Source organism: Oratosquilla oratoria, chromosome 28 (genome assembly GCF_046742065.1).
Source record: "Oratosquilla oratoria isolate Oo_2021 chromosome 28, ASM4674206v1, whole genome shotgun sequence".
Classification (NCBI taxonomy): domain Eukaryota; kingdom Metazoa; phylum Arthropoda; class Malacostraca; order Stomatopoda; family Squillidae; genus Oratosquilla; species Oratosquilla oratoria.
The window spans coordinates 34,782,411-34,803,151 of NC_134804.1; the positions used below are offsets into that span (position 1 = coordinate 34,782,411).

At 40.4% G+C, this 20,741-nt stretch overlaps 1 protein-coding gene across 1 annotated transcript; it reads left to right on the top strand.

Annotated features, from left to right (window-relative positions):
• Positions 1-1,035: 1,035 nt before the first annotated feature.
• On the top strand, positions 1,036-19,652 carry LOC143040168 (uncharacterized). Its single transcript, XM_076210836.1, has 5 exons — positions 1,036-1,185; positions 15,382-15,567; positions 16,043-16,120; positions 17,796-17,938; positions 18,831-19,652. The coding sequence occupies exons 1-5, from the start codon at positions 1,102-1,104 to the stop codon at positions 18,979-18,981; spliced, it is 642 nt and encodes a 213-aa protein (XP_076066951.1). The 5' UTR covers positions 1,036-1,101; the 3' UTR covers positions 18,982-19,652.
• Positions 19,653-20,741: the final 1,089 nt, after the last annotated feature.

Below are 20,741 nucleotides of genomic sequence, written 5' to 3' on the forward strand. Positions count from 1 at the left end.
GCTTGTTTAAGCCTGGACCTTAGAAGAATCTACACTTTTATCATCATAGCGCCCCTTGCGTTATACACATCGTGTGCACGACTGGAATACACACTCACACATTCGTCATTGCCACTACCATCATCAGTTATTATAGTCCACTACTAAACAAAGGCCTCCCATAATCTATTCCATGTCAAGACCGTGTTAGTCTTTTACTCCTGCCATCTTCTACCTCCTCTATTCGCCCGCTTGGTTTCTCTGCGCTGTGCTTGCCATTTCTTAGCGTCCAGTCAGTAGCTCACTTTGCCCCAACTCTTATTCTCCTGTCTGATTAGCCTATTTGTTCTCCCACGTCCATTTCTGATTTTTCAACCTCCTCTGTAATATATTTTGTTCTGTCACCAAGTTCTTCCTTGTCTTGTGTTACACCCAGCGATGATTTTCCTATTTATTCCTAAATATTTCTTGATATTGGACCTACTGTTTTCGTCATTTGCCAAGTTTCGCGTGTATCTGATAATATTCGGTCTGGTGTCATGTTTCTATGGGGTTGTGAACCATCCAGTACAAGTGTCTCAATTTCCCCCCTTCCAGCTGAAAGTCTTCACAGTCGCGGAGATAGTTGAGGGTACTTTACACAAGATGGGACAGCCGAATATGAGAAAAATACATACTATATCCGTGTACATCTGCATGTATGTATGTGTGCATATATGTATGTATGCGTGTATGTATGTATACTTGTATGTATGTATGTATGCGTATATGTATGTACACTTGTATGTGCGCGCTTGTATGTCTGCATGCGTGTATGCATGTACTGTATATATGTATGCACAGTCATGGTGTAAGTACTTAGATTGGTCTCTTCCAGTGCACTAAAGTTTCTTGCCGATGCCAAGGACTAACGAAGAACCAGGTCAATTCACTTGTGATCACCCAAAGGGTCATTCACGTGTGTTACACACGTACACACACACAGGCACACACACACGTACACACACACTCATACGAACCTCCAGCTGACACTTTCGTGGCAAGCTGATGAAGAGCAAAACTTCAGTTCACTCAGCGTCTTCGTCCTGGTCACATCCCTTCCTCTCTCTCTCGACCGGCACCATGTGGACACCAGGCCTTGTGGCACTCTGCCTATCGCTAGCGCTGGCACAGAACACGATCGACGAGGGGTCGGAATTCCTGAGGGTAAGTAGCGCCACGGGGTCTCCGAGATCGAGAGGCCTGCCTCCCTCGATCTTCGCCAGGACCAAGGGGCCGATGGAAACATTATAAATGATGCGGTTCTGATGCTATGGCATCCGCACGATCGCGCGCATACTGGGGTGAAGACGTCACACACACACACACAGTTACGTCCGCCCGATTTTTTATACAAGTGTATGTAAATATATAAATTTTGTATAATTATCTTTGCTGGGTGCTATGGTGTTGCAGTGGTTCGAGGATGATCGAGCGTTTATTGGGTGTTGTTCAAAGTCTTTTACGTGTATCCACATATCCATCTGGATTCACCTGTTACTGCGGTTATCAAATGTAAAACAATCTCATTTTTGTTAAAAGATTACTTATCCTACACTAATTGCTAGTACTGTTTGCGATCAACAGTCATTTTAATTGTGCACATTGCTCTTATAGATCAAGAACATCCAAAAGGTGGTGACGGCACACTAGGCATTTGTCGCTAGCAAGCTTTTGCTACTTCGTTGGTGTAGAAACGACTTCGGTTACGATTTTTCATTTTTTCATTTTATTTTTAATGTTGAATTACTCTTGCGACCTATAGTGACAAACTGGATGATGAATTAAGAGAAGTTAAACCTAGAATACGAATGTTAGACACAATGTTGAGACGTTTTTACGGAAATCTAGAGCACTATAACTGAAGTCATTTCTACTCAAACGAAGTAGCAAATGCTAGTAGCATGTTAGCCTAATGTGCTGGAACCTGAGTTTGGATGGGTTGCACCAGCTTACATCTCGTAACACACACACACATACGCACGCACACACACACACACACACACACACACACACACTTCAACGAATGGACGGCTTAGAAGACGTTCTGAAGAAAAGTGAAGTCTGTGGATCCCAACGCAAAGAGAAGTGCCTAGTGTTTTTGCAGGGTGGGGGGGAAATTGCTCGTGGAGTAGTGGGAACGTAGGGAAAGAGGAAAAGGGGAGGGATTACTGAGGGAAATGGAAGGAAATGAGGAGGGAGTAGACTTTGACCAGCCAGACAAGCGGAAGGTAAACAAAAGACTTAGCGAGGATCAAATGTCTAATAAAAATGTAAAGATTAGAAGTATAGAGAGGAGCAATACAGAAGAAAGTGACGAGAATATGTTCCAGGGATTTAAAGAGGGTGGGGGGGACACAACCCCCCCCCCCCCCGACTGATAAGACTAGAGGAGAGAGTTGATAAGGTGATCGAGGACTTGGAGCGTAAGTTAGGTAACGTAGACTCCATTTTTAAAAGAATTGAAAGGTTGGAACAACTAGAGAAGGCTAACAGAAACTTAACTGAAGAAATAGAGGACCTAAAAAGACAGTTAGGAAATGTAAAGGAGGAGAATGAGAAATTGAAGAAGAATAGTAATGAAAACAGAGAGAAACTAGCTACAGAAGCTAAAAATTGGAGAATAACTCAAGAAGGGAATAAGGTTTCATTCACTGACATAGTCAAACAGCAATTGAAAGAACATAATGAAGACTCAGTTATTAAAGTGATGAGACAGAAGGAGAATATAGTAAGAGAATTAGCTGACAAAAAGAAATGTATAATTATATTAGGAATGGAAGAGAAACATAACCCAGATAGAACTGCAAGAATCAAGGAGGAAAATGAAAGAGTAAGCAGTTTACTAAAATTAGTCCAGGAAGATGAACCAGAAATTATAAAGGAAATTGAGGAAAAATTCAGACTCGGAAAATATAGTACAGATAAGACCAGACCAATTAAGATTAAATTCAGGTCACAAACAACAGCAGAGAAAATTCTATCCAAGACAGGGAAACTAGCAACAAATGATCAATATAAAAAGGTATGGATAAAAAGAGAAATGAATAAGGAGGAAAGAGAGGCAGAAAAGCAGAAAAGAATTGAAGCTAAGGCAAAAAACGAGGAAAGAACGGAGTCAGAGAAAGAGAGATTCTATTGGAGAGTAGTGAACATGAAAATAAAGCAGTTCGACATACTAAAGAAAAACATAAGGGAAACAGAGAATACAATGGAAGTGGCAGAAAACTAAGAGTGTCTTACACAAATATAGATGGATTGATAACAGGATTGAATGAACTGAATGATTATTTGAAAGAAAAAGAACCGGACATAATGGGAATTGTAGAAACAAAATTGAAAGGCCCACTACCACCCAACAGTGTAGGACATGATACATACAATTATTGGATTAGAAACAGAGAGAAAAAACAAGGGGGTGGAGTTATGTTCCTGACTAAGAAGGATATAAACGTGAAAGGTGTCATATATGGAAAGAATACAGTAGAGATGATTATGATAGAAGTGGAAGACCGAGATAAGAAGAGCAGAAAATTTGTGATCAATTATGTGCCTCCGAAAACAGCCTCATGGGAGGAGAGTGAACATAAAAGTATGTTAGAGGACACAAAGATAGCATTAACTAAAATAATGGAAGACGGAGGAAGAATAGTTATGATGGGCGACTTTAATTGCAAAGAAATCTGCTGGGAAGAAATGACAGTAAAGAGTGGTGATGACTCATGGGGAAATGCTCTACTTGAGATGATTACTGACCATTCAATGACACAATGGATACAAGAGAACACTAGGTATAGAAATGAAGAAGAACCATCGAGGCTAGACTTAATAATTACATCTGAACCTAGAATAGTGGACAAGATTGAATATAAAACACCAATAGGTAAAAGTGACCACATATTGATTGAACTGGAACTTAATGAAGAAAAATATATGAAAAGAAATGAACAATATAGAAAAGGAAGAATGATGTATGAAAAAACAAACTTTGATAAAATAAGAGAATTCTTCCAACAAGAAAACTGGGAAGAAATATACAAAGAAGAAACAACAGTGGAAGAGAAATGGAATATTTTGACAAAAATTTACAAAAAAGGAGTGGAAAAGTATGTCCCAAGACAAAAACAAGAAAAAGAATATGTAAAATGCTGGTACAACAAAAGTTGTAGGGAGTTAAAGGACAAAAGAGACAAAGCCTGGAACAGATGGAAAAAAGACAGAAGACCTGAAAAATGGAAAATATATACTGGTTATAGAAATGAATATGTACAAAAGTGCAGAGAGGAAAAAAGAAAATATGAAAAAGATGTTATAGAAAAGTGTAAAGATCAACCAAAACTATTCTACAGATTTGTAAACAATAAACTGAAAAACAAACAAGACTTAGAGAAATTAAGACAAGGAGGAGTTGAATACACTGAGGAAATGGAAATGGCAGAAATTATGAACAAACATTTTAAATCAGTGTTTACAAGGGAAAATATACAACCTGAAGAGATTGAGTGGAAGGAAAAAGTCCCCCCTATGGAAGAAATAGAAGTAACAAAGAATGAAATATTGACACACTTGGGTAATTTTGATGTCAGAAAATCGCATGGGCCAGATGAAATAGCAAACTGGATTCTGAAAGAATGCAGGAATGAACTGGCAGACAAAATACATAGCATAATAAGCAGTTCCTTAAAAGAAGGAAAAGTTCCAGAAGATTGGAAAAAAGCAAATATAGTACCTATATATAAAGGAGGAAATAAAGAAGAACCTACCAACTATAGACCAGTCTCTCTAACAAGTACAATAGCAAAAATATGTGAAAGAATTATCAAAAGTAGATGGGTAAAATACTTGGAAAAAAACAACGTACTAAATCCAAGGCAATTTGGATTCAGACAAGGACGATCATGCGTCACCAATTTAATATGTTTCTATTCAAGGCTAATAGATATAATACAAGAAAGAGATGGATGGGCTGATTGTGCATTTCTAGACCTAAAAAAAGCTTTTGACAAAGTACCACATAAGAAGTTGCTTAAGAAATTAGAATATGAAGGAGGAATACAAGGTAAATTGCTAAATTGGATGGAAGACTTTTTGCAAGAAAGAAAAATGAGAGTAGTGATAAGAGATCAGCACTCAAAATGGAATGAAGTAATAAGCGGTGTCCCGCAGGGAACAGTTCTGGCCCCAATAATGTTTGCTATATATATTAATGATATGGATGAAGGAATTGAAAGCTATATGAGCTTCTTTGCAGATGATGCAAAATTACTGAAAAGAGTGAAAACTGAAGAAGATTGTGAATCACTACAGAGAGATCTAAATAAAGTACAAGAATGGAGTAGGAAGTGGGAGATGGAGTTCAATACAAAAAAGTGTAGTATAATGGAATTTGGAAAAAGCAAAAACAGAATAACAGGATCATATAATTTGGGAGAAGAAGGAATAAAAAAAGTAGAAAATGAGAAGGACCTGGGAGTCATTGTTATGAATAATATGTCACCTGAGAAACATATAAATAAGATTTTTGGAGAAACTTATAATTTAATAAGAACAATCAAAGTAGCATTTACATACCTGGATGAAGAAATGGTGAGGAAAATCCTAATCACCCTGATAAGACCAAGATTGGAATATGCAGCAACGATATGGTCACCAAGTACAAAAAAATGTATAAAAAAACTTGAAAGAATACAAAGAGCAATTACAAAACTGGCACCAACACTCTCAAAACTATCATATGAAGAGAGACTACAAAAACTTAAACTACAGACACTAGAGCAAAGAAGAGAGAGAGGAGATTTGATAGCTATTTACAGAATCATGAAAGGCATAGAAATTACTGATAGAGAGAATCTGATAAAATGGGATGACAGAAATACAAGAGGACACGGAAAGAAAATAAAAAAAGACAGCTATAGAAGAGATTTTAAAAAGAACAGCTTTCCTCACAGAGCAATAGACAGTTGGAACAAGTTAGATGAGAAAGTGGTGTGTGCAAAATCAATACATGAATTTAAAAATAGTTTAGATAAAATGAGATATGAAGACGGGACCCCACGAGCATAGCTCCCCTTCCCGTAAAATACAACTAGGTAAATACAACTAGGTAAATACACATACAAACACATGCATGCATGCATACATACACACTAGGGCACCGGCTTCTGAGTGTGTGAATGTATATAGATGATGATTCGATCCTCACAAGAGTCAACACGTGACGGCAGTATGGATATAATGCGGTCTTAACTCCCGAACTTTGACGGAGGATATCATACCTAGCCACTTTGCAGGGCGCGGGGCAGCTGAAAGGCTGCACACACACACACACATACACGCACGTGCTACTAAATGAATTTGAAGCTATGATAAATTGAAGAGTAGATGTACAGGAAAGGAGTTACGCTCGCTGGGACAAACGTTGCTTCTTTCTTTTATATATACTATTAGGTAAATAGGCAGGCTGGAACTATCTTTTAAGCTTCTTTCTATCAGATCATTCTTCGGGGATTTAATTGACAGATGCAAGAATTTTGTCTCACAGGATCTTGGTGTCCCTTCTAGGATCTTGTTCACACTAAGGAGGATCATGATGACTTCTAATCTTGATTTTCCCTTTTCTAGATTCCAACTAGGTGACCCGTGCCTTTGGCTTGAAAATCTACCATGATCTACATGTTACATTGGCAACTTTGTTGCTTGGCAAGATATTCCCATATTCTTTTTCTCGTAGATTTTGTGTAGCTTAGTTGCGAAGATATACATCTTACTGTGTCGCATTGAGGCATTTATTCGTAAGTCTTCAAGTCGTTGTGTTTCGTTAAATGTTCCTTTATTCCTCAAGCTGTTTCTCCATGGTAGGCCACATTCTTATTACTGACTTGTGGGGTGAATTGATGGCCGTGGGCGGTTACCAGGGGGTCGCGGTTCATCTGGACGAGAGAAAGGCAACAGATTGAGCCCAGTCACAGGCATCCATTCCATTAGATTTACTAAAATCCTCATACAAGTCCCACAATACCCAATCATACCAAATCGATTAAGATACCTTGGTGAGTTACAAAGGTTGTATCATTAACCAATAAAATAGTGGTGGTGGTCCTGGAATGGACCATAAATTCCAAACTCGCATGGCGTTATATTTTATTCATTTCTCAGTCCAGTGACAATATTAGCACAATTAGTTCTAGCTAAGGCACGGACAATTATATCAACCTGGAGGAACTGAGGCGCTGGGAATAAAGAGGTCAGACAAGCTTCAACTGCTCTTTGTACCGTTGTGCAAAACTGGTTCAAACATACATGACTCGGGTCTCCTGACGTGAGCGTCCCAGACAGTCCCCCTGGCCCCACGCGGGACGAGAAAGGCTAGAATCACTGTCACAAATTGTTTTACTCATATTTTTCTTAAATAATTGAACTCGTTACCAAAGGTGTGTACCACGGATATTAATAAAATAGCATGGCGGCAGTCAGAATAAAAAAAATCTACTCTGCAAGGAATGGTTTTGTTAAGCTCAATGCGCACGCGCGAAATTTCACTCTCGCTCTTGCACGTTGCACGTAGACTTATTTGCATGTTTATACATGGGTGACTTCCTCAGCTATACAACATCGTTCAATTGCTTTACTGAATGTTTTATCAGTTGCTAAACTAATCCCACGTGATCATCTTAAATTATTCCATTAGATCAGGGGCAGTTATTCACACACGTTAAATTAGAAAACGATGAATACGTTTATGAAATTAAGATATTGTCGTTAGAAATCGTATATGGATAAGAGTCTACAGAAGTGGTGGTTTCCATAGACAGGTAAATAAATTAACAAGTTAGAAAATATATAGATAAACAAATATATAAATTAATAGATATATAAATATATACATAAATCAGCACATGTATAAATATATAAGTGAACAAACAAATAGATAAACAAAAAATATGTAAAAGGACCTGGATCATGTACACAGTTCGGAAGGTTTGGGTCTAGTTTCGAAAGTGAATGTTCTTTCGACTCCCAATTTGTCCCGAGAAGACGATGACATACAGTTTCGAATACTTCTTAAATTTTCAGAGGTGCAAGAGGATATTTCAAGTTACGTGACTGAAGGAACGTATTTGGTTAACGATCGTCATTACTCGATGACATGCAATTCGTGAATAATTTGATTGTCACGAAAATCATACAACGAAAAGTCAAAGAACGATATGGAAGTATATATATATATATATATATATATATATATATATATATATATATATATATATATATATATATATATATATATATATATATATATATATTATACTTCAAGTTGCTCTGTTTCTACCTGACATTAATCTAGTGTAATTGACGTTTGTATTTTTATGAACTCCGTACTGATATAATTTATCTGTTTATCTTTCTATTTGTTTTACTATTTTTATGAATGCAGCGTGAGTTAGCATTACTAACAGAAGGTAATTCGATGCGACAATGAGGTCGACGGTGTCTTCAGCTCAGTCGAGCGAGAAGACTGGGCGTGGCAAATAATGATTTCCACTCCAACATCTCAAGGCCATTTTTTTCCACATCTTCCTTCTTTATAGTAAAAAAAAAAAAACTACAGAACTATTAAATACCTGTTTGACAGTGTATCCATTCATATAAAGGCGTTGTTAACCTTGGTTTTTTCCCATAAAGGTGAAAATAATATGGACGCGTGGCATGGCAGTGATGAATGGACCATAGCACTGCTACTTTACTACAACCATTCTAAAATTTGTTGCAAAAAGTTGGTCATATCACGCGTTCACTTCCCTTGGAAAATGGATTAACATCTTGTCTAGCAAGGTCAACGACTTAACTGGCAACACATCTTCGAAAGTAATTTGCCGTCTCGGTTGAGTGACAAAAAGGGATAATTATCGAGAAAAAAATACCCATTCTGACCAGTGTGTGTAAGCGCGCGCGCATTTGCCTAATCTAATTTAATTTCAAAATAAGAACTACGTTCAGGGGTACAGTCTGTCTTCAATCAAACTTGGATATTTGTCTATTTCCTCACCTAGGCTATTCAGTAAAATTATACATATGTATAAAAAAAATAATGTGTGTGTGTGTGTGTGCGCGCGCGCCCGCACGTACAAAAACAAGCCGTAGGGAAGTTACAGATATAAGAACATAAACGTGAACGCAAGAAATACCACTTTCCACTAGAGGACGAGGCCACCTGGCCTCCACGGCTTGCGTCATGCGGTCCTTGTGGTTAGTCAGTGATCCACCTGGACCCGCCCTGCTCTGCTCCCATTAGCCTCCTCTCCCCCTCCCTCCCTTACCCTTCCACAGTTTCCATCTTCCTTCGTTTTCTCCTAGACTAAGTCTAATTCTTCCTTTCCTCGTCCACGCACCCTACTCCGCCTCATTTATCATTCTTACTCTTACTTTCCTTTCGTATTTTGGCTGGTCAACGGGTTTTCTGAAGACAAGTGGATTGCATAATGTTGACAGATTGCGTCGAAGTCAATGGTGTGAAGCAATCGTGGTTTGTCCGCTGGGAGAATTTGATGGAAATTTCAATGCAGGTTGAATGTGGCTCAGGGATTTCCTGAGGGTGAATACTGAATATGCATAAAGACAATTCGAAAGTGGGTCGCAAAATCCCAAATATGCATTTAAAGACCCGCCCAAGGCGCAGGCGGTTTGGGAAGGTAAAAGTAGGCGGGGAAAAATATTACGAATGTCAGGCAATATTTCAATGGCATTTCAGAGAAATATTGCCATGGAAAAGTGTAGGCCTAAGGAAATCGGCCTGGTTGTTGATTTGCTATGTGAGACATTAGATATATAGGAGTAAGGCACAATAATTCAGATCCGACAGAAGCAGTATTGTCACTGATCGTCATTTGTTGGAAACTTTGCTTGGGGCGGGGAAACCTATACAACGTGACTTACCCGTTGGCTATGTTTATCCCTTTCATTGTTAACATTCCTGCAGTAGCCTCAGTGCTAACGGAATTTTATATATTTACTATTAAGAGAGGCAATTGTGGTACATTTTTTGTCATAAAGACGCTTATAATTCAGGTGATAGTGAGTTGAGAATGACGACAGGGTAGCTCTACCAAGGTAACTTGACTTCACAGGCTACTTATGACGTAATATCGGCGCGTCGTGTCGATGGAATCAGTGGCTGACATTTCAAGGTTGCAGGGATGACCTAAATGCAACGGTTGCAATCAAGTCGTGTATAGGGTCATAACGGTAAGCCCGTCTTGCGTTTAAGTAAGGTGTAGGGTACAAAACGAGTACGTTGTAATGTGAGTAGAGAAAACAATTATATATGCAAACGAATTCACAAGATCCATCGATCTATGGGAAAAATATTCGTCACAAACACACGCACACACTTACCTGTTTAGAATGACTGGCACGTTCAGACAGAAACACACACATTGAACAAAAACTAACAGGACGTGTTTAGCAATTATCGGAACTGCAATACCAAATAGGGTCAACTGGAGCAGTTGCCAAGGCGTACCACTATTCTAGGTAATTCGTCGGTTACCCTGTGTTGACCTGGGGCAGTGGCGGCGCCTGGGGGGCGCCTTTGGGGGCTTTAGCCCCCCCCCCCAAAAAAAAAGTGGCCAGCCCCCCCATTAGCCCCCAACTGAAATGAGCAAATTGAAAATTTAAAACACCCATTGAAATAATTTTATTAAGTGGAATTTTTAATTGCCAGGGCTAAAGATTTGTCAGCCATCAGTGCTAGCCCTACCATTAACCCCCTCCCCTTCTGAAATGAGGATCATATATGTGTATTATCATATTACTATTAGCCCCTCAAAAAATTTGCTCAGTCCCCCCTCAGCCTCCCCAACTAAAAATTCCTGGCGCCGCCGCTGACCTGGGGTGACCTTAGGGCTGCAAGACTAAAGATGATAGTGTGACAAAACATTTTCTATGACGCCAAGGTGACCTCGCCCATTTTTTATTCTAGAATATATATTTTCTGCTAACGTCCTGTCACTTAAGTGTCTTGACACTGTGACGTCACGTCGACTGTGACAACGACCCCATTACAAAACAGGACAGACTCTACGCTTTTGGCTCTATTTTATTATTATTATTATATTTTTTACTTACAAAAGTAAAAAATATAATAATAATAATAAAATAGAGCCAAAAGCGTAGAGTCTGTCCTGTTTTGTAATGGGGTCGTTGTCACAGTCGACGTGACGTCACAGTGTCAAGACACGTGACAGGACGTTAGCAGAAAATATATATTCTAGAATAAAAAATGGGCGAGGTCACCTTGGCGTCATAGAAAATGTTTTGTCACACTATCATCTTTAGAGTGGCAAAACATGTGTTAGGATTGGAAATGGAGAGAGTGAGTGGTTTGAAGTAAAGGTGGGACTTCGTCAAGGATGCGTTATGTCGCCCTGGCTGTTCAACTTATACATGGATGGGGTGGTGCGAGAGGTGAATGCTAGGGTAGTGAGTCAAGGATTGGAGATGGTTAAAGAAAATGGAGAAAAGTGGGAGGTGAGCCAGCTGTTGTTTGCGGACGACACTGCGCTTGTGGCAGGGTCAGAGGAGGGATTGAGGAAGCTGGTGGCAGAGTTTGGGAGAGTATGTGATAGAAGAAAGCTAAAGATAAATGTGGGTAAAAGTAAGGTGATGAGATGTACAAGGGGTGAAAGTGGCAGTAGACTGGAAGTGAACATTAAGGGAGAGCGACTGGAGGAAGTGGATAGTTTTAGATACTTGGGTGCAAGTGTAGCAGGAAAAGGTGGAGTGAAGGTGGAGGTAGAATGTAGATTGAGAGAAGCGAGTAAATGCCTTGGTGGTTTAAAGAGTGTAATGAGAAATAGACATTTGGGAATGGATGCGAAGAGGAGACTGTATGAAGGAGTGATTGTGCCAACAGCACTGTATGGGGCAGAAACGTGGAACATAAGAGAAGAAGAGAGAAGGAGTTTGAATGTGTTTGAGATGAGGTGTCTGAGAAGTATGGTGGGGGTTACTAGGCTAGATAGAGTGAGAAATGAGGAGGTGAGGAGGAGAACAGGGGTGAAAAAGGATTTGGGAGAGAGGGTTGATGAAAGAATATTAGGATGGTTTGGACACATGGAAAGAATGAGTGAAGAAAGACTAGTAAAAGAGGTATGGAAGGCAGATGTGGAGGGAGTGAACATGAGGGACGTCCTAGGATGAGGTGGATGGATGGGGTGAAGGGGGCTTTGGGGAAGAGGGGAATGTCTGTTGAGGAAGGAAGGGAGAGGACGGAAGACAGAGGTGAGTGGAGAATGGTTGTATATGGATGATGTTGTGACTGCATGAGGAGGAATGGGCGGGGGGGTGGGGGGTGGGGTAGTATGTGTGAGTAAATTTTGACGCAGCCCGAAGGGATTTCTCCCCGTCCTCTCCTTATATGCAAAGGGGGACGGAGAGGGGGGGTCGCCGATTAAATGAAGCGGCCTTTCTGTGGATGTACTGTGTCTTGCGACACTGCTTCTGACCCAGGGCGGTGGGCGGGGTTCAGGGGTGGCCCGTCATCCGGGAGGTGCTCAGATGAGAGGAGGGGTGGGAGGGGTGTGGAGTGTATTTAGGGATGAAATGGGTGGGAGTGTTTTTATGCCTTTCCTTTTGTGGCTACCTCCCTTGGAAGGGGAAGGAGCCTTGGTATATGTATGTATGATATTTTTTACGAAAGGGACGTTACATTACGTCATTTTTGGGTGAGGGATGAAGGGGGAGAAGCTCGTAGAGAGAAAAAAAAAAACTCTTAAAAATGAGCGATGCCACTTTTTTGCCTTTTTTTTTTATCCGACGGTCAAAATACCTACTTACATGGCCAGACAAATCAAGCAATTAACAGTAGGCTAACAGAAACCTGAGGCAACAATGGATAAGGAGCTAATAATGGGGGCGAATTTATAAGTTGAAAAATTACTTTTTATTTTCTAACCGACTTGAAAATCAACTGCCTAACATTCTATCGGTGCGCATGAAAGCCCTCTTCGACGCTAGCAAAGACCAAGAAGCTAGAATGCACCAAGTAAGAACTTCGTGGTAAACAACTCCACTTGCATTGGGGGTGTGAGTGGGTGTTGTTGAAGCACCATATAACCTTCATTTACATCAAAGTAGTTGGTGTTCAGCAGAACAAAAATTTAAATAAATGAATAAATACATACTGTAATTGGAAAAAGGGTCATACTCCTCAAGTGAATTGAACAGTCGGTTGTAATCTAAACCAGTCGTGACGCGGTGGTAGAGTTCCCGGCGGTCCGGGTTCGAATCCCGCCAAGGGATGAAATAATTTCAGTATCGCTGCGCTGCGAGTCGTTACTCCAACTCTCGTGGGCGGAGAGTTGGGTATGTGTGTGCGTGTAAGGTCAGAGCATTACCAAATAGATCGGTCATATATGAGCTCTCTTCCGAGAGGGAAATAGCTGTCGATCGCGAGTCCAACACGTGATCCCAGACCATGGTGAATCACACACACACGCACACACTTTTAACATATACTAGATTAATATAGAATAATAAATGGCATAAAAACAAGCATACAGAACTGCAGACATTTTCAGGCAATTTTCGCACATGGCCTTTGTAAAGGCCATAAAATAGGTTTCAACAAAATAGGTTTCAACAAAACAAGAAAAGCAAAAAGGTATACCTTTGAAATTATAACTGGGAATGTGAATGAGAAATAGGTTTGACTACATCAACAGCTCATGAAATCCAACTCCAAGATTTTACAATGAACTGCATTCTTAGAAAATGAACGAAATGAACGCACATCAACCTACATAGTTACACACAACACACCACAAGGGTAACACTATCGTAGAACATACAAAAAATTAAAATATAATATTTCAGTAGACAACCCGCCTCCCTTCCCCGTCCACGGCATAATGGTAATTGATGGCTTGAGTTTCACTGACCCGCAGCCCCACAACAGCTGCCAATGATCCTCTAGGAAGAAAGTTTAGACTGATGTCTACATTGTATTGATGTGGGTTTCTCTATCACTGGCTTGTAATAGTATACACTGGATAATTAGAGGGATATATGCATCTCTAGTAAAGTGATGAAGATGGTGAGGAGCCTTACGCCAAGAGGCGCTGAGTAGCTGCAGCCCAAGTCGTCACCTTTGCCCTCTTAAGAGGCCCATACACGATCAATTATATTGCGCAATTTCATTGTCAATACTCTGAATTGACAATTAAACTGACCGTGTATGGGCGATATATCGCCCATACACGGTCAATTTAATTGTCAATTCAGAGTATTGACAATAAAATTGCGCAATATAATTGATCGTGTATGGGCCGCTTTATGCGTTTTAGGGACTGTTGGGGGAGGGGCAGATAACAACAGTCACGTCTGGGTTTCGAACCCACAACTAAGCGAATGCGAGACCAGCACGCTTCCGATGACGCCACTAGCGTCACCACGTGTCTCCCTTCATTATGGGAACACACAATACTAAATTCTAGACTTTGCAATTCTCATCATGTTCCTACCTGTTTGTGATTTCATTATTTCATTCTACTTTTTTCTTTCTTTTTTCTATTTACTGGTTAGATTTTTATCACTGTGGAGTATGCAGACAACAACATAAGGGCAGGGCAACCCTTGGCTGAATTAGTTTGGTAATGCAAGTGTACTTTAATCCAACTGTACTTTCATCATCAATCAGAAGTGGGGGGGGGGGGGCTCCAAGCATTTATGTAACATAGTATCAACTTGCACTACATTCTCTATACTGTGTTCTCCAGGTGCAATGGCTGTAGCTCACTGAAATGTTGTATAATTTGATAATGTTTTATGCATGTCTGCAGTCTCCTCCATTTTGTACTGCCGTGTGCTGTCACTCTCAATCAGGAATCTCAGTTTCCTTTTGGAGGAGATATTTGGTCACTCAAGGAAGAAATTTTGTATTCCTAGTGGCGTAATTGAAAGCGTGCTGGTTTCGCATTTCCTCTGTCGTGTGTTCGAATCCCACACTCCTCTCCAATTCCCAGCAGTGACTGTTTATTACCTGCCCCAACTGTGCAGGTTCTTAGAACAAAGGTTACGGCTTTGACCGCAGATATCCAGCGCCTCCTAGCGTATGTTCCTCACCTTCCTTATGTCTGTATTGTGTTAGTGTTGGGTAGTGTAAGATAAGTTTTTCTGTGTGTGCATCTTGTGTAGATGATGTCAGTTTACTGGTTCATTCTGTGTTTATATTGTTTCATTGCTAGCTGGTGACCTGATCAAAGGTAGATTACAGTTGATGGCAATTTAAAGAATGGATAGAATAAGATGATAATGATGAAATTACAAGTGGGAATAATAAACATGCAATTTTTATCTTTGCTTTAGACAAGACGGCAAGTGTACTACAATGAACCTGTCTACCAACCTGCAAGACCACAATATCAACCTCAACCATCAAGACAACAATACAGCCAACCTCCAGCACCTACTTACAGCTCCGAGGAAGATTCTCATGAACATGAGAATCCTATTCCTGGACAAGCTGGCGTAGACTACCCGATCTACAATGAGGTAACTAAACCACGAATAACTTCAATTTCTAATAAGGAGAGGTTATCAGTTATACTGTAGGTGACTCTGTTACATTTACAATAAACAGCCCTCTTAGTTAGATGACACATTTCACAGTTCCTGTTCCAGTTAATTTATAAAAGAAATCCTATTTAGTTGCAGGGCAGGGCTGAAAGGGTTATATCTGGCTCAAGTAACTTCTCCATAAAATAACTTGTTCGAAAGATGCTGTGACCCACAACTAAAATATATCAAAATAATTCTATGATAGTCTTTTCACAGTACTAAATGTTTGATAATTCACCTTTAGGTATAAAACCTGCTCATTTGAGTTTTATCTACCAAAGACTTCATCCCTCTTGTGAGGGAGGTAGTTTGACAAGGCAAACACCCACCCCCATCTATCCCAATTCCTCTCGTCACCCATTTGTTTCCCTTTCATCTTAGACCCTCATAATTTTTTTTTCCTATACAGGTTCCCTACACCAAATTCTCCTGCCATGATGTACCCCACCGCCCTGGTATGTACGCCAATCCTGAAGCTGGCTGCCAGGTGAGTACTTAAGCAAACCAGTGAAACAAAATGAACCTTTGAGATAGATATTGGTCATCAAATAATGCCAGAAATAGCCATACTATAAGAATGTAAGATCCACTTGAACACCTATAAGAACATAAGAATGAAGGAGACTCCAAGAGTCTGTAAGGCCTACACTACGCATTTCCATATCTATTACCACCTGTCATCTCCATCCATAAAGTTGTCTAACCTTTTCCTAAAACACCTGATAGTTTCAGCATTCACTACATGGTTTCTAAGTCTATTCCATGCATTGATCACTCTATTGGTAGACCAGTTCTTGCCTATTTCCTTCTTAAATCTAAATTTGTCCATACTGATTTATGTCACTCCTTGAACCATTAGTGCATGAGGTCTCGTGGTTTCCTTCACCCTTCCATCTACAATTTTCCTTGCTCCACCCCATGAAGGTGTTATCACACTGGGCTCTTTTTCCTCTGACTGTTGCAGCAAATTTGCAGCCCACAGCTTTTGGGAGGGAATCTATGCTGGAGGAAAATACTTTTCCTTCAGCATATCAAATGACATTCTATGTTAATTGCTGAGAAAACAAAATAGTTTACCATAGTGATTTTACTGCGGAAAACCTTTTGGAGGTGGGTGGTAACGTCGATTAACTGGAGGTTGGAGAAGTATAGCCCAGTGTAATAACACCTTTACTCTAACTCCTGGCACAACCCTGTCCTCTTTACTGACTGTACAATCTTTATGGAATCAATACTTTAGGGACGTTAGTGGCATCCTTATGGAGCAGAGTTCCTCAGCATTCTTAAAACTGGAAACTAAACTCAACTCAAAAAAGGATGCTGATTCCTTTTAATTTCTGCTATCCCTTCTTTCAGAAGAAATTTAGCTGTGTCCTTCTACATTTCTTCTGACCTAGGCAGTGGGCGGGATATAGGGATGACCTGTCATCCATGAGGAGCTAAGAGAGGGGAAAATGTGGTGGAAAGGATAGGAATGGGTGGGAATGAAATGTGTGGGGGTGGTTATATGCCTTTTGACTTGGCTACCTCCCTGGTAAGCTGGAAAAAACCCTTGGTATATAGATAGATCTCTTCTTTCAACTGGTGTCCTTGAATTTCTCCTCCCATGTCCCATATGATAACCTCCCATATGATCACCTCCCATGTCCTCTTTAGCATGATATTGTTCCAGAAGTGCTGGGTATTCTTAATGAAATACTATACTCCAGCACCATCAGTTTACATATCCTACAAGGAGATATGCTTTCATTCTTTCTTGTCATATGATGAAGTCCTATCTGGTTGGCCTGTCCTACTCTTTCTTCTAGTTTCAGTCAGTCAGTCCGTTGCCCCTGGTCTCCCCAGTTCTGTTTCTATGGATGCTCACTTGTGAAGCCTGTTATCCCCCTTATATCATGACAACATGTAGAAATTTCATGTATCTCATTTCTGCTGATTCCACGTGTCTTTCCTCTCTTGCTTTCATCACCCAGGTCCCATATATGACAGTTTCCACAACTTCTGTTTCATATATTTCTTTCATTGTTTCCACAAACATCTTTTTACTTCTCCAATCTTCCTTTACATATACCATCTCCAGATATCTAACTCTCTACTTGTTCAATTTAAACACAATTCAGCTCTGAAATCAGATTTACAATATGAAAATAATTCGTTTGCAGGCCTACCATATATGCAATGATGATCGGTTTGGACCCCAAGGAGCATCCTTCCTGTGCACCAATGGCACCATTTTCAACCAAGAGACCTTCAGCTGTGACTGGTGGTACAATGTTGACTGTTCCCAAGCCACAAAATTCTACGAGTAAGTAAAGAAAGTTTCCATTTATATAGATATGTAGCTGGGTGGGAGAGCAGACCAATCTGAGGCCCTGGTTGGTTTTTCCATTTCACATTTTGGCCTTTGGGGACTGAATGCTTGGCCTTGGCAGTATCCAAGGGAAGTCCACAGGAGGCCTGATGGACCTCAACCTCTGGATGAGACAGTGGGCCAATCGGACCATGTTGCCAAACCGAGTATATGTGACCAACTTTTGAAAAACCTCCATTATCAGTTTGCACAGTCATTTTGTGTGCTTGTTAGTGAAGCTGGAACAGAGTATGCTAGATACGTTCATTTGTCTGTAGAGTTCCCTTTTGTCTGGAAAGTTGATCCAATTTCAATTTTATCCCCACAAGGTTTTATATTTTTACTGATATCTTCTAGCTACTACTTGCTTTTGCTATTTAGTTTGAGTAGAAACTATTTATGTTATGATCTTTTGTTTTTCAAATTTCCAAACATCACGTTACTCTTGCGCCATATACTGAGAAGCTGAATAGTTAAACCTACATGAATGTTAGACACATTGTTGAGATGTTCTCACAGAAGTCTAGAATATTGTAATCACAGTTGCTTCTATTCAATTGAAATAGCAAAAGCAAGTAGCATGGTAGCCTAGTGTGCCACCACCTTTACCTGTTTAATCTTTTGACCCAGTGATGCCCTTCGAAGACTGCCCCAGCTGACATCCAATAACTTTATTCTGATACAGTCTCAGAATGGTTTAGTGTCATCAGTCATGATCCATTTTCTCCTGAGTCTGCCCCTGAATTGAATAAAGCTATCTGGCATCACCAATAGCAAATCCCATAGGGTGCCATTAGATGAAAGGGTTAAACTGGTCATGAAAACTAATTTCTATTTGTGATTGCAGACTGAACTCTGATCCTGAGCACAACCCATACTACCAGGAGCCCTATGATGGTCCCTTGCACATTCCCACCTATGAAGAACCAGAAGAGCCCACGAGGTACCAAGCCCCATCTCCTGCTCCAAGCCAACCCAATTATGGTTACCGAGGCTAATATGATAGGACTCTACAAAGGTTTTCAAGTTTTCTTATAAGTTATTAGGGGAGAGGATAGACCAGTATCATCTTAGGTTAACAACTTGAACATGGAGGCTGATTTTAAAGATTCTGCTGTTGCTGCTACGAGACGATTTCACTGAGATGAGTGATGGATCCCAGACTTAAAGGGGTATGGAATGGTCAGGTGAAGTTCCAGATCATTCCTTTTATATGATCAGCATGGTACAACAGTAACATCATTGCTTTGTGCTTAGCAGTCACACAGCCAATGGCTTGAGTCCCAGTTGCAAGCTTGTTATCCCATTTGTCACACATCAAAGGGGTATCTTTTAGTTAAGACTGTGTCCTTCAGGTGAACAAATGAGTATGACAATCAATCTATTGCCCCAGGCCTCTCTTACAGAACTATGCTGCACTTCTACAAGGTGAGCCCTGCAGGGCTGGTTCCTGATCTCCGGATTGAGTGCACAAATGGTCTGGTAGCCACAATAGAATTAATAAGCCACCTTGTCAAAGGAGTTAAAGGATTTTTTTTCCAGCTAGGGAACTGGGGTGCTTAAACCTATCAAAGGCTTAATCTATTCTCCATGGTTTTTAAAATTCTTACACATCCGCAGTTATATTCAGGTTTTCATCAGTTCTTCCAGCTAGACAAGTTTAATGATCTTCCATATTTATTCTACTATAATAAAAGTATATTATGTAAATACTGTATTTTTATTACTTCACAAATATCTGCTTATGAAATCTGCATTTCTCTAAAAAAATATGCACAGATAAAAGGGTAATCTTCAAGAAAATGGCTGTACAGCATATCTACCATGGACATCATAAAATCTTTCACTTTCTGTACAGTATCTCATCCTAAGTGAAGAATTGAATTTATGGTCCTACACATAAGATGATCAGTACTTGGGCCCAAGGGCATGTGCATAGGGCCAAGTCAAAATTTACACACTAGCTGGCTTTTTCCATTTCAACTTTTGACCATTGCTGTCCAAGTGAGGTCCACGGGTGACTTGATGACCCTCAATCTATGGGTGAGATGTTGTGCCAATTGAACTAAGTCACAAAAATCACCCCCCCAAAAAATGGCAAGGGGCCTATGGATTTTGACCTAAATGGCGAGGTTGGCCAATTTGAACTAAACTTGCCCCAGAAAGAGAGAGTTGAGCCTGGGCTGGTAAAGTAGGTGACAGGTGGTTAGGCCCAAGGGGATGTGCATGGGGCCCAGCTGAATTTGAGGCTCTGGGTGGATTTTTGCCTTTCCACCTCTAGCACCTGCACCTTTGGCCTGAGTGGTCTCCAAGTGATATCTACAGGAGGCCTCATGGCCCTCGACCTGTGGGTGAGATAGTAGCCCAAAATGACTTTAAAACCATAAAGTGCCCAACTCCCTCTCTCTGGGCCAAATCGGTGACCTGAGGTTTTTCGAGGTCATTTTGGTAACCTGCTCCTGTGGATTGCACTTAAGCCAAAGGTACAGGCGATATAGATGGAAATGTGAAAAATCAGAAAAAAGGATCAGATTTGGCTGGTAACCATGCACACATCCTTGGGTCCAGGTTCCTCATGACTATCTCACAGTGCAATGTGCCCGACTCTGGGCTAAGTTTGGGACAAATCAGTTTTTGTTACTAACTTATACCTCACAGCCCTTTGGGGTTAGTTTGGGCCAACTCAGCTGACCTGGCAATTTCAGTCAAAATCCATGGGCCATTGAGCCAAATATCGGAAGGTCACTGATTTGGCCCA

Coding starts and splice junctions, on each gene's coding strand:
- LOC143040168 (XM_076210836.1), top strand. CDS start 1,102: ATGTGGACACCAGGCCTTGTGGCACTCTGCCTATCGCTAGCGCTGGCA. Junction 15,568..16,042: donor ACTACCCGATCTACAATGAG/GTAACTAAACCA, acceptor TTTCCTATACAG/GTTCCCTACACCAAATTCTC. Junction 16,121..17,795: donor ATCCTGAAGCTGGCTGCCAG/GTGAGTACTTAA, acceptor ATTCGTTTGCAG/GCCTACCATATATGCAATGA.